Raw genomic sequence first — 17658 nt, 5'->3', positions numbered from 1 at the left:
TGTTAGTAACAAATGTGTCTAGCAAAAAAATGTGTCTAGCATGGCTATTTCTGCTTTATATTTTACGGTTAGGACTGGTTCCTTGTGTTGAATCCATTTTCAAAACTTACCATATGCATCAACTGTGAAATTTCTCTCAGTTCCAATACCCTAAAAATAAAGATAATATTGATATAGTTGTTCAATTGAAGACTTTATATGTTGTGTTTTGTATCTGGATTTTATCTATATTTAATTTACCACTTTTTCATAACTTATAGTACTACACTTCTACAAACAAATTGTTTTTAAAAAAGCACACTCAGTAGTTCCCATTTGGAAAATAATCAAATTTTGCCCAGAATTATATTACAGTCGAAATATATCTGGGGTTGGGTTTTTTTTGTAATAAATTGTGTTGGCTTGAGGTCAAATTTACCAATATACTTTTTATAATGTTGCTAACTAATATAGTTATCCCTATACATCTTTTTTCTCTTAACTTGTGTTGTTGACTTGCAGACTGATTAAAATTAACATGTATTTTGACCTATAATGGTTAACTTTTACAAATCTAGAGAGTTGTCTCATTGGCACTCATACCACATCTTCTCATATTAATATTCCCTTTCAATGATATCAATATACAAACCATTCCATCTGATGGCTGAACCTGTATCTTCCAATCTCCCATCTTAGGATCATTTGATATCTCATACTCCACAGTGATAACACCTAAATAAAATATGTCAGATATCATTGGTTAATAAAAAATATATAAATGTTCCCACATTATTATTCTGTCTTTGAACTTGCTAACTAAATAATTAACCCAAAATACTTTCAAGACATTTTCTTTAATATTGGGCATTACTTGTGCAAGTATATTTTAGATCTAAGCAAGTGGGACAAAAAGCAAGGCCTGGGTATTGCTGTGATCTGGGTTTTTAGAATATATATCAGGTTATTACTGTGATCTGGGTCTTTAGAATATATACCAGGTTATTGCTGTGATCTGGGTCTTTAGAATATATACCAGGTTAGTGCTGTGATCTGGGTCTTTAGAATATATATCAGGTTATTGCTGTGATCTGGGTCTTTAGAATATATACCAGGTTATTACTGTGATCTGGGTCTTTAGAATATATATCAGGTTATTACTGTGATCTGGGTCTTTAGAATATATACCAGGTTATTGCTGTGATCTGGGTCTTTATAATATATACCAGGTTATAGCTGTGATCTGGGTCTTTATAATATATACCAGGTTATTGCTGTGATCTGGGTCTTTAGAATAGTTACCAGGTTATGATACATTCCTCGGTCTAAGAAAACTATTGTTGAATGGATTACCAACATTCCTAAGCTAAGGGTAATTAAAAGCTTACCATGTAGTCAAGATTCTTCTGCAATTGGCCATTTCAGAATCTAAAGCATCATGGGTAATTTCATTGTTCTTACCCCAAAGTGAAAATAACGTAAAGTCATTGGTTGAATTTCCATTGTTTATAACGGTTTTAACCAATAAAAACGCTTTGATGTACGTTTTTGAAAATATTACCCAGGATGCATTAGATTCTGAAATGGCCAATTCTAAAGGCTGTACTGCTACTTCAAGATGTCATTTTTGGTCATTCATTTTGTATGGTTGCTGTCTCATTGATTTCTAACATGATTTCCTTTTATAAATATGTGAGATAATCCTTACAAACAAAAGGGGGGTTCCATATGTTTTATTTTACGGTATACATGTAATTTTCACAATAATTTCTTGATAATAAGAAAATATTGTGATAATAAAACTGCCACATATATCTCAGGGTTGAATAAATGAACATCAAATGGTGACAAAAGCTCCATGCATAATTCATTCTGTGACCCAGAAAGGAAATGAGGAAAAGATAGTCTTATAACAAAACTTTAAATGGTAGAAAACAAAAAATCACCTGTGTAGTTGCTGTAATCAGCAAATTTCTGAACTTTGTTACTATCTGGATCCTAAAAATAAAAAAATATTATAGTAAATCTGTAGGTAGTAAAAACAAAAGGTAAAAAACTGTGCACCAAATCAAATCATCGTTTTTTGGACAACTAAATCAAAAGTCTTGACTTTGATGCCTAGAATGTAATTTAATTAAAATACTTGTTTTAGCCTATCTGCAAGGCTTATGGAAAAGATCCATTATAGAACCAAAGTATGGTCATTTTGATAAACGATACAGAAAATAATGTACTTACGACAATAGTGATGTCCATTTTTTTATTTACTGGCATTAAGTCTGCATTGAGGATAACAACTCTCATTTTAACTGAAAAAAAAATTGACAGGAGTTAAATCATATGACTTTTTGTTTCAAAATTTAATATTTTATTTGAGTAACCATTTGCAAACTTGTATTTTCCTCTTTTTTTATTGCTTTTTTTGCTGCTTTTTTTCTTAGTATTCATCTGTTAGGACTACTGTACATGTTTTTTTCTTAGTATTCATCTGTTTGGACTACTGTACATGTTTTTTTCTTAGTATTCATCTGTTACGACTACTGTACATGTTTTTTTCTTAGTATTCATCTGTTTGGACTACTGTACATGTTTTTTCTTAGTATTCATCTGTTAGGACTACTGTACGTGTTTTTGTCTTAGTATTCATCTGTTAGGACTACTGTACATGTTATTTTCTTAGAATTCATCTTTTAGGACTACTGTACGTGTTTTTTTCTTAGTAATCATCTGTTAGGACTACTGTACGTGTTTTTTTCTTAGTATTCATCTGTTAGGACTATTGTACGTGTTTTTTTATAGTATTCATCTGTTAGGACTACTGTACGTGTTTTTTTCTTAGTAATCATCTGTTAGGACTACTGTACATGTTTTTTTCTTAGTATTCATCTGTTAGGACTACTGTACGTGTTTTTTTCAAAGTATTCATCTGTTAGGACTACTGTACGTGTTTTTTCATAGTATTCATCTGTTAGGACTACTGTACATGTTTTTTAGAATTGATTTTATATTTTTGTTGTTCTTAGTCACTACAGTGGATCCTTTATATATTTTATTTACTGTAAAATCAGAAATTGAGAGGCTTTATTATTAATAATATAATTTAATGTGACTGGGTGAGTATCACAAAAATAAGAACTCCCATTATGATATATATGTCAAACATATTGTAAGTAGATTTTCCTGAAATTGCATTAATTAATTTTGCTTTTTTTTCTACTCACTTAAAAATTTAAATGTAAAAAAATAATTGCATGCAATAATTTCTAGATTAACAGTAAATCAATATTTGTGGATACAAATATATTTTATTTTTAAGTACCGGTATGTATAAAAGTCGTTTGAAAATTTGCAATTCATTGAACATCTAAGGTTGTTGTTAATGTGCACTAATGAAATTAACGTAAAATAGGTATCCCCTTAATGATAATAAATCTACAGTAAACACTTTACCTGTCTGTGATTTTTTATAAATGGCTTTATCTGTTTGAACGAGGATTAAACCACCATCATTTACAATTCTTATTTCAGTGCTGTCCTTCAAAAGTTTCCCTCTTATAGTCATCTCAAATTTCAGTCTATAAGTCCCAGGGTTTAATTCACTAGCCTAAAACATAATTCATTCAATAAATGAAACTAAATTTTACATTAATAAATTATCTATCTGTGGATGTAATTGTCTTTGATAGTATTTCAAAGCTTTCATTTCTATTTTGTTTGAAAAATTGTACTCTGGATTGACTTAAAAATTATTATTAAATTTAAAAATTATTATTAAATTTTAAAAATTATTATTAAATTTCAAAATTATTATTAAATTTTAAATTATTATTAAATTTAAAAATTATTATTAAATTAACAAATTATAACATTCATATTTGTTTGGAACTAGATTTGATTTTCAGATTTTGTAATTGCAGGGAACCACAAAATCCTCTAATTCAAACTTGTACTTCTAAGCTGATTTACAATAACTAGAAGAAGAAAAAAAGTCAGCAGAATTCACATTTTTTCTTTATTTTTTAAACATGAAAAAGCATCATTTAAACCTGAATAAACAGTATCCACCTGGTAGGATTTCCATAAAAGTACATTTAAAAACCCTTTGCACTTTTAATTGACTTTCTAATTTAGAATTTATTTTATGATGAAATGTATTTTTTTAATATCTATCACAATTCTAATATAAATAAATAGACCAATAAATGACAATTTTGTAAATGGCTGGTTTTTTTATATTTGAAGCCTTGTAACAATATTATCTTATCTGTGTCTTTCTATCAGACCTCATTTTTCTTCAATATTTTTTATAAATAAACAGGTTTAAATGTTCTATCACAATATAAAGACACCCTATTTTTAAATCACTAGCTTTTATAATATTTTAAGTATTCAACAACTGTTTTATGACCTTGACCTTTATAAGGGGTGAATGAAATACAAAATGAATACAATTAAATACAAATTTCTCAGTTCATACAAAAGGGATTATCTAATTGTGAAATCTAACGCCTGAGAAACAGAAAAGGTTAAAAGTTTGCCAGAGTATCTCTTGTTTCTGTCATTCTCTACATGTTTTTAGTTGACTACTGTCATTGTTGAGGATCTGGATGGGAAGGGGGGGTTCTGTTATTCTGTAAACATTTAATTTTCACCCCTTTTTTCTCTTATCTTTAAAATATTAACCCCTTTTTTCTCTAATCTTCAAAAAACTAACCCCTTTTTTCTCTAATCTTCACTTTTTTTGCCTGTTATTTTCTAATCTTCATTTTTAAGGCATTATTCTTTAATCATTTAACCCCATCCAAACCCTCATTATTACTTTAACACATGTAATTCTATTACAGTTCGCAATGACATTGTTATATCCACACCAATTAAAAATGACAATTTTAAGAATTTCCTTATTTCCAAAAGGCATATAATTATACATGTATATAAAATGACATTAGTTTTTTACAATATATATAAGTTAAACTTTGCAGTAGATTATTTGCTGATTGCTTGCATGTATGATCTTAGGCAGCAACCATTTGATTTTCTGAGGGGGGGGATTCTATGGATATTTTTTTTCGGACAAACATTTTTTTTCGCTACAAGTCAAAAACAATATTTTTCTTTCAATTTTAGCATTACATACAGTGGCAGCTGAGGGTGAAACAAACAAATTTTTTCTCAGGGTCAAAAAAACTTTCCAAAAAAATCCATAGCCCCCCCCCTCAGAAAATTATATGGTTGCTGTCTTATACTGTCTGGCAAATATAACCTTAATATTTAGGACAATAACATTAAAAAAACAATTATTCAAACGAGTTAACCAAGAGAAATGGCTGGAAATTCATGATGATACTGCAAAAAGTCAGAAGGTCGGGTAGGTCAAAAAATTTTCAATAGATCATGTACACACCCCTTAAAGAGTTATAAAATAGGTTACTTTGTATGTAGAGAATAACGTCTCTCCAAAATTGGGCATCTGCAGAAATTTAAATGCAGACTAGTTTCCAATTATGGTTTTATGAAAGAACTATCCTGTTGATCATGGGTTAATCAGGGTGGGAACGTGTTATAGGATATTGTGATGTGAAGATATTTGTTATGTCAAATGTTTCCAGAAAAAAGCAATAAATTACTCCTACCAGTCAGTTAGCTAATGCATATTAGTGAATTATTCATCAATTATTCATGAAGTTCATTTGTGCTAAAGAGAACTGGTTGAATATAGAAAAAAAGTTAGTTTTGAGTGAACACTTGTTCATAGATAAATAGATTTCATATAAAAAATATTTTTCAATCCAAATCCCAATTAATCCTATAAGAATAAATAATCTTACCAAAAAAGTTGTAGAAACATCTTTTTTATTCTCTGAAAAAAAATAAAAAATATATCATACATTTAAAAATAAACTTTAAATACATAAGTGTCTTAATTCATTTTTTACAATTCATATAAAAACTGCATATCCATAGACTTTATCAAGCATCAATTTCAAAACAATATTAAATTCAGCTATTCCCATCAAACATTTGTACCAACTAGATATCATTGAGATGGAAGCCATCTCTGTGGGCCCCGCTGTCAATAACGTGGGGTAATAGTGATAGTACTATTTCATAGTATAATAGTGATATGACTGCATGATGTGAACTAATTGTTGACTACTCTAAGGAGTCTCATGTGTGATTTCAATCTAAGATTTTAAGTTAAAACTGATAAATATTCTCATCTTACTTTCATAGTATAATAGTGATATGACTGCATGATGTGAACTAATTGTTGACTACTCTAAGGTGACTTCTGGATGTATGGATTGATGTTTGAACAATATGTTTAAAGGTGCTGCCCAATTGATATTTGTCACATATTTTTAGAATTATGCCTTCAATATATTATGACCCACCAAGTATAAAGTATGAAATATTAACGGTTCTCGAGAGGTAGAGCGGACACAATTTGTTAAGAACAACAAACGGATGGACAGACTGACAGACTGACCTTAGACCTAGGATGCATACATTATGACACATTCTCTGGTGTTGCTTTATATATATGTTAAGTTGAAAATGTTTGTCAGGTATAAAGTATGAAATAATAACAGCTGTCCTCTCAAAATATAGTGTGGATCAAATTTGTTAGCAATGGACAGATCAACAGACAGACAGACAGACCTTTGACCTAGGAAGTGGTACATACATCATGACACACCCTCTGGTGTTGGTTAAAATGGATGTCAAGTATAATATTTGAAATCATAATGGTTCTCAAGATATAGAGCGGACACAATCTTCACCACAGGACACAGGATTGTCAACTGAAACCAAAGTTTTTTTGACGTTGACCTTTGACCTAGGAAGTTGTACATACATCATGACACGCCCTCTGGTGGTGGTTAAAATGGATGTCAAGTATAAACTTTGAAATCATAACGGTTATCTAGATTTGGAGCGGACACAATCCCACAGGATACGGGGTTGTCAACTCTAAACCAAAGTTTTTGACCTTGACCTTTGACCTAGGAAGTTGAACATACATCATGACACGCCCTCTGGTGGTTGTTAAAATGGATGTCAAGTATAAACTTTGAAATCATAACGGTTATCTAGATGTGGAGCGGACACGATCTTCACCACAGGACAGGGGGTTGTCAACTAAAACCAAATTTTTTGACCTTGACCTTTGACCTAGAAAGTTGTACATACAACATGACACACCCTCTGGTGTTGGTTGATAATCATGTTAAGTATTAAGTATGAAATCATAATGGTTCTCTAGATATGGAGCGGACACGAAAGTGTTACGGACGGACGGACGGACGGACAGACGGACGGACGGAAAGACGGACGGACGGACGGACAGACTGATCACTATAGGGCGACCCGCCTTAGTCGGCGGGGCCCTAAGACGGACGGACAGACGGACGGACGGAAAGACGGACGGACGGACGGACGGACAGACTGATCACTATAGGGCGACCCGCCTTAGTCGGCGGGGCCCTAATTATTTTCCTTTCCTTTGATTTTTTTTTTATTTTTAAACAAAAATCTGTTATCCTCCTTTGACATTCTCGAGGGAATTCACTATATGGTAGAAGTCAAATAAATTGTGTCTATATAAGGACAAGGAGATGTGGTATAATTGCCAATAAAACAACTATCCATTAAGACCTAAGAACCTAGATGTTTTTTATTAGTATTGAATCAATTTGCTGCCTATCATGTTTCATTAATCTTTAATGCTTTGTTTATTCCTCTTTTCAGTTTTTTTCTCTTAAAATATCAATTTAACCATCAAGGAACATAATCATTATATGCATTAAAGCTATCCTGGATGAAATCATCTGTAATTTTACATATAAGTACAGCTATTACAAATGTCAATGTTAAAAATAGTCAGGTACAAAAAATGTACTTGTATAGCTGACATTGCAATTTCAGATACCAGGGTACTGTAGATTTATTTAGTTTTGTGGGTTTCAATTTTGCATTATCATGGATATTTGATTTCGTGGTTTTGTCAATCTTTAAATATAGGAAGATGTGGTGTGAGTGCCAATGAGACAACGCTCCATCCAAATAACAATTTAAAAAAAAGTAAATCACTATAGGTCAATGTACGGCATTCAACACGGAGCCTTGGCTCACACAGAACAACAAGCTATAAAGGCCACCAAAATTACTAGTGTAAAACCATTCAAATGGGAAAACCAACAGTCTAATCTATATAAAAAAAAAGAGAAAATTGGTATCAAACCACTAATAATGAATTTGCAGAAGGAAGGATAAAAGCCAAAATGTGGTCCCAAAAATTGAAAAATCTGAAAAATTATTCTTTAAATGAAATGAGTAGGGTGATATAAACTGTACAAATTTTACCAGATTTAAGCAAACATTAAAGAGCCCAATTGAGAATACAGCCCTTTTTTCTTATCATAATTTGAATGTAAATTATCTATCTAGAGTTTTATTCCTTGTATTAATTAAGATATACAATAATTTTGACCTTTACACTCAGTGAGAAAATAGGTTGATAATCCACTTTTGTATAATTTGATCTGTTATTGATATAACTGTCAATAATAGGCAACCAAACCTATTACATTTAAACAAATAGAAAATAATTGTTTTCTTTTTCAGGAATTTATTGAAATATACTGAAAGACTCTTATAATGCAACACCATCATTAATAATAAATAGACTAATAGCTGAATGTTTGAGCTGAGAAGGATAGAAATCATTTTATGCAAATAAATATCAACACATCTGTTAACCAATCTAATATTTAAAAAGTCTATCTAAATCCAAGATATAAGAACCCTACAAATCACAACCAACTCCATCTTTGATATTGTATTGAAAATTTCCAAAATCAATCAAAGTCTTGAATATGTACATCGTTTATTGGCACTCACGCCACATCTTCCTACATGTATATCTATGTATATATGCACTCACACCACATCTTCCTACATGTATATCTATGTATATATGCACTCACACCACATCTTCCAACATGTATATCTATGTATATATGCACTCACACCACATCTTCCTACATGTATATCTATGTATATATGCACTCACACCACATCTTCCTACATGTATATCTATCACACCACATCTTCCTACATGTATATCTATGTATATATGCACTCACACCACATCTTCCTACATGTATATCTATCACACCACATCTTCCTACATGTATATCTATCACACCACATCTTCCTACATGTATATCTATGTATATATGCACTCACACCACATCTTCCTACATGTATATCTATGTATATATGCACTCAAACCACATCTTCCTACATGTATATCTATGTATATATGCACTCACACCACATCTTCCTACATGTATATCTATGTATATATGCACTCACACCACATCTTCCTACATGTATATCTATGTATATATGCACTCACACCACATCTTCCTACATGTATATCTATGTATATATGCACTTGCACAAGGTTGATTACTTATCGATGCAGCTCATATATAGACAAAAAAAATACTGTCTTTAGTACAATTTTGAGTAAACAGTCCCAAGGACTGAAATTTCATTAAAGGTAGGTCATGGGTAATCAAACCATTGAGCCACAACTCACACAAATGCACCGACAAACCAATAATCAGCTAAAGGCAAAACCAAAACGTTCAAAATAATTAATGGATTTTGAATGATTGGACAGTCCTGAAAAACACAATAATACTATAGGTCAATATCAACCAGATGTAGGCTAGCCTAGGGTGTTAAACACCCCCTTGTAGAAGGACCAGAAAACTTGCTCTGAAGTTTACATACCAACAACACAAACAGATGAGGGCCCTCATGGGGTTTTTGATTATGTGATTACTTGGCCGTTTTTTTAATGATTATTTGATTATTAAGCCAAATATTTCATGATTATTTGATTACCTAGGACTGTATTTTTAGTTTATGATTATTTGATTACTAAAGATAAAGCAAATATTTAATGATTATGTGATTATATTGGCAAAAAAATGGTGATTATGTGATTACTAGGACCCCCCCCCCCCCCCCCATGAGGGGCCTCACAGATTAAGAATGGAGTTTTAATCAGACATCAATCTATGAGCTTATATGCAGACTTTGGAAAAACCAAGAATTGAAAAATCCAGGAAATACCATTTTTTTCTAAATCTTCAAAATTTACTATCCATGAAAAATAAATAAATCCATTATATTTATGTTAAACAATATCAACTAAATATATAATTAATATTAATATTAATTGTAGTCTTTTCTTATTATCACTTAAGAGAAGTTATATTTCATATCTAATAATTGTCCTAAAATATACCATACCTTAATCAATGAATTAATGAATTTTTTTATAAATAGTCATTTTTAGGGTCTTTTACAAATATATTAGCTTCAGTAGAATCTATCAACTCCATACTGTGTAATTTGACCACAATGTATTACTCGCATTACTGTAAGTGTGTAAGGCATTTTTGAAGGACACAATATTACATTTCATCATGAAAAAAATATCCTTATAGACACAATGAATTATACATAGATTAAATATCACTTATTAAATACATGTTTTACCTGTAGATGCAATATCAAACAATATGATCTTTGTTGTTATAGAGTCACTGGATTCTATTACAAACTTTCCCGTCAATGTATCTGATCTTGGCTCCGTCATAATAACACTAACAATATATGGGATACCAATCCTGGCTTCCTTTGGAGCAGTCACAATAAAAGTTCTAAAATAATAAAACTAATTTGTATAATAAAAAACACAAAATTGCAGAAGCCTTACATGGTATATCTCATTTTACATAGCACTTATGATCAGCCTAAAAGATACTCTGAGCCAAAAGTTTGAAAAGCTGACAATGTATAAAACAATGGAAGCTGTTACCCCCGGCTTTTGGTGATGTTTATGTTGTTCTGTAGTCTTTAGTCTTCTGTTGTGTTTTTTTAACTGTTGTTTGTCTTTTCACTATATTTTCATTTTTTGTGATGGCAGTGTAATGGTATGAGTGTGCCACAAAACAGATTTATGCCATTTTTACCTATTATGTTTGTTTGTTTTGGTCACACATCATTGTCAATATAATGGAATTTTATACAACAGTCATACAAGTGTTATTTAGCTATAACTGTAAAACCAGGTTTAAATCACTGTTTTCTACATAACAATATGCCTGTACCAAGTCTTGCATATGACAGTTGTCCATTTGTTTGATGTGTTTGATCTTTTGATTTTGACATTTGATTAGGACCTTTCTGCTAAGAATTTTCTTAGAGTTTAGTATTTTTGTGATTTAATTTTTTTCCACCTCTCTTTCATTTTATTTTCAAAAATACAAATATTAATGCAAAATCAATGCTTGACATCTTTATACTCTTCAAAAACTAACATCATCTTTATGATGCATTTAATAACTGATATTTTAAAATATCATCACGACTGCCTGCAGAGGGACATCAATAATATTTTACTTCTGTTTATCTCTAATATATGTTGCCTATATTTATTCATAACCAACAAAAGCTAAATGAATGTCTACAATTTTATTTTTCAAGAAACCAATATTTTCTTCAAAAGCCAGAAGCATTTTTTTTTTAAGCATGGCATTTAAAAATAATAAGTGTTATTATTACAATGATCAGCAAGATACTGGAATCTGACAAAATAATAAATGGGATTTGGGATCTGTTGATACTACCAACAACAGCACTTAAAACACCGCAGACAACTACAAAATGTAAGTTGTTATGTTTCACTTCAACGACAAATGTTGCAGGCTTGACATAAAGATCAACACCACATTTGATCTACCACAAACCATAATAATTGATTTAATCACTCCTTACAGTTACAGAACACTTTTCACATTTCACCCATCAAAAGTTCTGCAAGTAAGCCAAAATTACTGAAATCCGTATAAGGGTAAATTTGCGTAATTCATTTTGATTGACAATTTTTCTGATCATTTTCCTACACTGAAAAATTATTTAAGATAAACTGTCAAAAATGTTGTTGTAATTACAACTATATGTGGGAGGGAATTTAAAGTGTTAAGTAATTATAAATCAGAGAATGTCCATTCAAGTATAGATAGGGTTACTAATTTCTAATCATTGAATAAAGTACAAACAGGGTGGTTCTGTTAGAAAAAAGAGGCGAAACATACATGAGGGGGACATTCAAATTCATAGATCAATAAATAAACTGACAACGCAATGGCTAAAGAAAAAAAAAAGAAAAACAATAGTACACAAGACACAACACAGAAAACTAAAGACTAAGTGACATGAACCCCATCAAAAAATCACTCTTGCTTGCCTTAAGTGAATCATTATGAAATGGTATTTATGGTAATATCAATTTAACAAGAGTTTGATAAGCCACTAGTATGGTTTGCAGCCCTAAAAAAATCTTACATCAATGATCAAAACTATTATTTGATTGTATCAATAGTCATATTTAAGTTATATTTGGTGACACGTCTTGTTTATTATTGTTATGCCCTGGTTATTTTGTAAACATGTACACCTCTTTTTAAGTGTATGTTTCTATATTGAAAATTACGTCTATTTTATTCACACCCAAGAATTTGGCACTGCATAAAGATTGATTAATGATTTCATGATTGTATCATTATTGAGTAATACACCATCAATACTGTTTAAAGAAACTGGTTTTCCAATTGTATACAAAAATATGCCAAAAAAGTATAATAAAATAGATCAACTTATTGGTCAATACAAAAGCACTTTGACATTTTGTAGATATTTTTTTAATGAACTTTAAAGTATTTTTAACAGTGAGATTTTGTTTTCATAAAACTGTATTTCTTTAACATCATTAAGCTATTTAGATATGAAATATTTACTGCAAATTTGTTTATTTCTCAGGAATTATAAAAAGAAAAAAAAACTTTACTTTTCAAAAATGAAAGATATCTGATATCTGATAGCTAAGTATGAATAAAATGAGAGGTACATGCTATTGAGACTGCAATCAAACAATACAAAAAAATAAAGTTATAATTTACAAAATACATTAGAAATTACTATATAAAAACTTAAAACAAACATGTCATTCAACAGAATTGTCTTTTTTGCTTGAAACAAAGTCTTGGACATTTCGATTCATAAACATACATTCCTATAAAAGGCTTGTGATACCATAAAAAAACATATTCCAATTTTACAGGAAAATACTTTCTCAGCTGTAGTCAAACAAGAAAGTCTTTGAGAAGGGTTTCCAACCAAAGCAAAAGTGATGTTGTCGTATGTACTTCCACAACAAAGTCCTCATTCTTCAGAAAGTTGAGAAAAAATCCAGGCCAAGGGAATTATTTGAATCTGAAATAATTTTGATTTCTTGAAAATTACTAGATATAGGAAGATGTGGTATGAGTTCCAAGAGACAACTCTCCATCCAAGTCACAATTTATAAAAATAAACCATTATAGCTCCAGGAACAGTCTTTAATGTAACAATATTAACTTTGTTACCAAATAAATAATAAACTGGTTCTGGGATAAAGGCACATTGAAAAGAATAGATACAACAAATGTAGATAAATCAGATACCTCATGAACAAGTTTTGGTGTAAGAACTTTAAATTTATGTTTTTCACTCACCCATTATGTGTTTGACCTTCTGCAGACAGAAAACTGACCATCAAGGTCAGACAAACTAACAACATGACTGCACAGATTTGTCTCTGTTTTATTTCTGAAACATAGGAAGGAATAAATACAATTAATTATAAAATTTAAAAACTGTTGAACAAAACCTAGTTTCAATACAGACTACAAAACTAATAGAAATAATATTTTTCTTAAACAAAAAAAGAATACCTGGTTGGTCAATCTTTGTTTCTCTTAGAGTGTGCATGGTTGCTTTAAGTCAGATCTTTTAATGTTTGTTTTTGTTTAATATCATATAAAGAGAACTAAATGGCATATCTTTGTTTCTATTGAATTAGTTTCCCCAGGACAATTTAGAGCTTGATGTATTGTTAAAATACCTGGCTGTTGACATTTCCTAATCTTCATTAGGGATTTATATTAAAGAACAAGAGAACCTAATACAACTCTTATATATATAGATATAGACATTAGAAGATGTTGTATGAGTGTCAATGAGACAAATCTCCATCCAAGTCACAGTTTATAAAAGTAAACCATTATAAGTCAAAGTACAGTCTTCAACACAGAGCCTTGGCTTGTATTCATTTTTTCTTATAATATAAAATGACTTTGTACAGTATGTATGTCCTCAAAAGTGATATTCAACTAAGCGGTAAATCAGCTTAAAGCTTCTCTTGATTGTTAAAGGTAACACAGGATATGGGATATCCATCCATCACACAAAATCAATATACTAGGGGAGGTAGGAGGGGTCCTGATCCCAAAATCCCGGGGTAATAAACATGAAATCCCCCGGTCCTAAATTTAAATAAATTAAAATCCTGAATCCTGAAATTTTGAAAAAAGAATTCCCGGATCCTGAGCTTAAAAACACCCCATCCTGGAGTCCCGATAAAGGTCCTATCCCCCCTCATATATGCACAGAAAGAAAAAACAGTGCTTTTTCAGCATATTTCCTTTCATTCACTTAATTGTAATTTGTGATTTTTTAAAATCCCTTGCAATGTTAAATAGATAGATACCCTCATGATAATCAATTAATTCTGTCAGGATTGTTAACAACTATTTCTGTGTTCAAAAAAAGTTTCACCACTAGTTTCAAGAAAATTATTTTCTATTCTTGTTCCATGCAACAGAAAGATTTAGCGGGGAAGAAGAAATAGTTGAACACAAATATTTCTAATATTATAGTTGTTTTAAAGAACATGTCCCATCAAAAGATATATTTCAGACATTCATACATGCATATTACCCAAACAATTAGACTAAAAAAATAACCAGGATTACAAACATGGTAAACTACCTTCTATATTCCCGATTTGAAAGAAGACTTTTGCTTAAAAATATGAGTTTGTTTTTTTCCATAAAAATCCTGTGTTTTTAGTTGAACAATGTTTTTTTCTTTTTATTAAGGGTTAAAACTGCAGTCTGACAAGTCTTCTACTTTCTCAACCCATATACAGCAATACAGTAAGAGTTTTTCTCATTGTTAAAGCCTGTTGGGTTGCTTATGATTGCTTACATCCACTTCATTTGAACTTGGTGGATTATAAGTTGTATCATTGGCAATAATATCACATCTCCAAATTTTGATATTCTTCAAAATTATGCATTCTTATATTCTCTCCTTAATTCTTTAATTTTTGTCAATCTAAGCATAGCAGCAAAAGGCATCTTTTCAATATATACTTTAATTAGCTGATAATGAATATATTTTCATGACAAATCAAGGGAAACTTCTTTCATCATAAATCATGAAAATCATATACCTGTTAGTTAAAAAATTAAAAAAAAGATGTTGTTTGAAACAGATGCAAAAAAAAAAAATAATTAATGTAAGATTTAAACATTCTTTTTATTTACCATTATAAATATATATGATTTGACACTTTTTGTAAACAAAACATAGAAAAATAGTTATTACTCAAGACATTTACTGAAAAACCTGATTCATTAGTATGAATTTTATATTAAATTAATGATTTAGTACAGGTATACTCACCTTTGTATGTGTCTGGTCACTCACAGATGACAAGATTATCAATACCGAATATCTAAGTCCTTAAACGTCAGTGTAGTCCCTAAAAATAAATTACATTCATTATGTTTACCTGAAAGAATTTATATAAATAAAATAATCAATTTTTACCTTTTGTCAATCAAATGACATCACGGATGGACGGAGAGAGTATCATTATAATGTGGACAGACCGAGGATCATTATAAAATACAAGTATTATTTACAGTTTCCGTATTAGTGCTAATCTATTACATGTACTGAAAAGAGAGATTAATATATAATATCAATTGCCAGACAAAAAGGTCTTGACCAGGAAGAAAGATAAACACTGGTATTGTTCTCTAATTAGCTCTGGAAAATAATTGGTTTAGCACTATGAAAAAAAATGTCAACAAAAAATCCCTGATTTATTACATTGATATCATCTGACACCTGGATGTTCTTAGAATTGTGATGAAAACCTTTTATTTCAAAGGTAATTTGCAGATTATATGAAAGAAAATTAGTCTGATTAAAAAAAAAATAGTGGCAAAGTTTTGCTAACAAGAATCTGACAACACTTTCTGTTTTGGTATTTATTACATCAGCCATTGACATGTCAGCCTTCCAATTTTTGAAGGTGTGTTTTAATCTGATAAAACCAGAGGTTCCCAAAAGGTCTTAAATAAGAACTGGTTTAGCATCTCTTTTCTATAGGAGAGCTGCAGCTATCAAACCAGGACATTACTTTTCTTTATGAGGTTAATAGCTGAAACATTTCACTCACGCACTCAGTAGAAATAAATATTGAAGAAAGTAATGATAGCTGAAGTTCTCCACTACAGACCTATAGACTGCCATGATAGCTGAAGTTCTCCACTACAGACCTATAGACTACCATGATAGCTGAAGTTCTCCACTACAGACCTATAGACTGCCATGATAGCTGAAGTTCTCCACTACAGACCTATAGACTACCATGATAGCTGAAGTTCTCCACTACAGACCTATAGACTACCATGATAGCTGAAGTTCTCCACTACAGACCTATAGACTGCCATGATTTGATAGCCCTCAGTCCTCAATTGACCAAAAACCAAACACCCCATATATTTGTTCTTAGTATCTATACTATCAATTAACATGGTAGCAAATTGCCTGCAATACTATAGCATCAAGAGCTTGAAATAGTTGTGCACTAACATCTGACATCTTATAAGCTCATCCACAGATGATATTTCAAGTCTAGTTGTTTTTTGTTATGATAAAAGCCGACACATTATTATCATACAGACAAAAAGTCTTAATATTGATATAAATACTGTTCCTATCCAGATTAATTTTCACCATCTTATAAACTAATGTACTTGTTACAAGAATCTGCTAAAATATATCCTCTTGTTTATACATATGTTTCAAATTAAAAAGTATTAATTTAAGTGAAATTTCACTGCTGGATTACAAAAGTTGCTTTTGATTTGTACCAAATTTTTTTGCTATTTTCATACTAATATATATACTCTTTGCGACTTTAAAACTACCTACCCAGTATAAACAGGTTAATTACTAAAGTACAATCTTAGATATCTGCTTCTCATCATGTTCATAGTATTTCAGTGACATTTTAAAACATTTATACAGCCTTACAGTTTACATACCTGAATTTTTACCAAATTTTCTCCATTTTTGTTAAAAAGGTTATTTATAACTATAAAACGGATGAGTGGATGTGTTTACATTTAAAAGACATTTAATAATTATGTTTTTATCAAGTCTACTTTTTAAAGATGATCGGGTAGTTTACTTCTGAATTCTTTTATTTACATAATTATAGGCATTAACCTAAACCCAGTATCGTGTGATGAGGATAATAACCATTTGCAACTAAAAAAGAAACCCAGGCACACAAAATTTGCATATGGAACAAGAGCATGAGTACTTAAAATAAATATATAATTACCCCAGTCACGGTCCATATAATACTAAACTGGTACGCAGTAACACGGAATTTAACAAATAATAGTGTTC

The 17658-nt window shown here is 30.6% G+C and overlaps 2 protein-coding genes across 5 annotated transcripts in view; one reads left to right on the top strand and one right to left on the bottom strand.

Moving 5' to 3' along the window:
• LOC134720795 (chromosome transmission fidelity protein 8 homolog) overlaps positions 1-17658 on the top strand; it is a 211064-nt gene that overhangs the window by 176709 nt on the left and 16697 nt on the right. The window lies entirely within an intron of this gene.
• LOC134720791 (alpha-2-macroglobulin-like protein 1) overlaps positions 1-17658 on the bottom strand; it is a 300001-nt gene that overhangs the window by 277431 nt on the left and 4912 nt on the right. For all 4 annotated transcript variants that reach the window (XM_063583299.1, XM_063583300.1, XM_063583301.1 and 1 more), the window contains exons 2-10: positions 15634-15712; positions 13620-13713; positions 10561-10724; positions 5808-5839; positions 3430-3583; positions 2218-2288; positions 1926-1977; positions 632-714; positions 111-150 (exon numbers count right to left, since the gene is read on the bottom strand). In XM_063583299.1, coding sequence (XP_063439369.1) covers positions 111-150; positions 632-714; positions 1926-1977; positions 2218-2288; positions 3430-3583; positions 5808-5839; positions 10561-10724; positions 13620-13684 — 661 coding nt within the window. In that variant the 5' untranslated portion in view covers positions 13685-13713; positions 15634-15712. The remainder of the gene's footprint in view (positions 1-110; positions 151-631; positions 715-1925; positions 1978-2217; positions 2289-3429; positions 3584-5807; positions 5840-10560; positions 10725-13619; positions 13714-15633; positions 15713-17658) is intronic.

Source organism: Mytilus trossulus, chromosome 6, assembly GCF_036588685.1.
Source record: "Mytilus trossulus isolate FHL-02 chromosome 6, PNRI_Mtr1.1.1.hap1, whole genome shotgun sequence".
Taxonomy (NCBI): domain Eukaryota; kingdom Metazoa; phylum Mollusca; class Bivalvia; order Mytilida; family Mytilidae; genus Mytilus; species Mytilus trossulus.
This window is presented reverse-complemented; position numbering and strand designations above follow the sequence as displayed.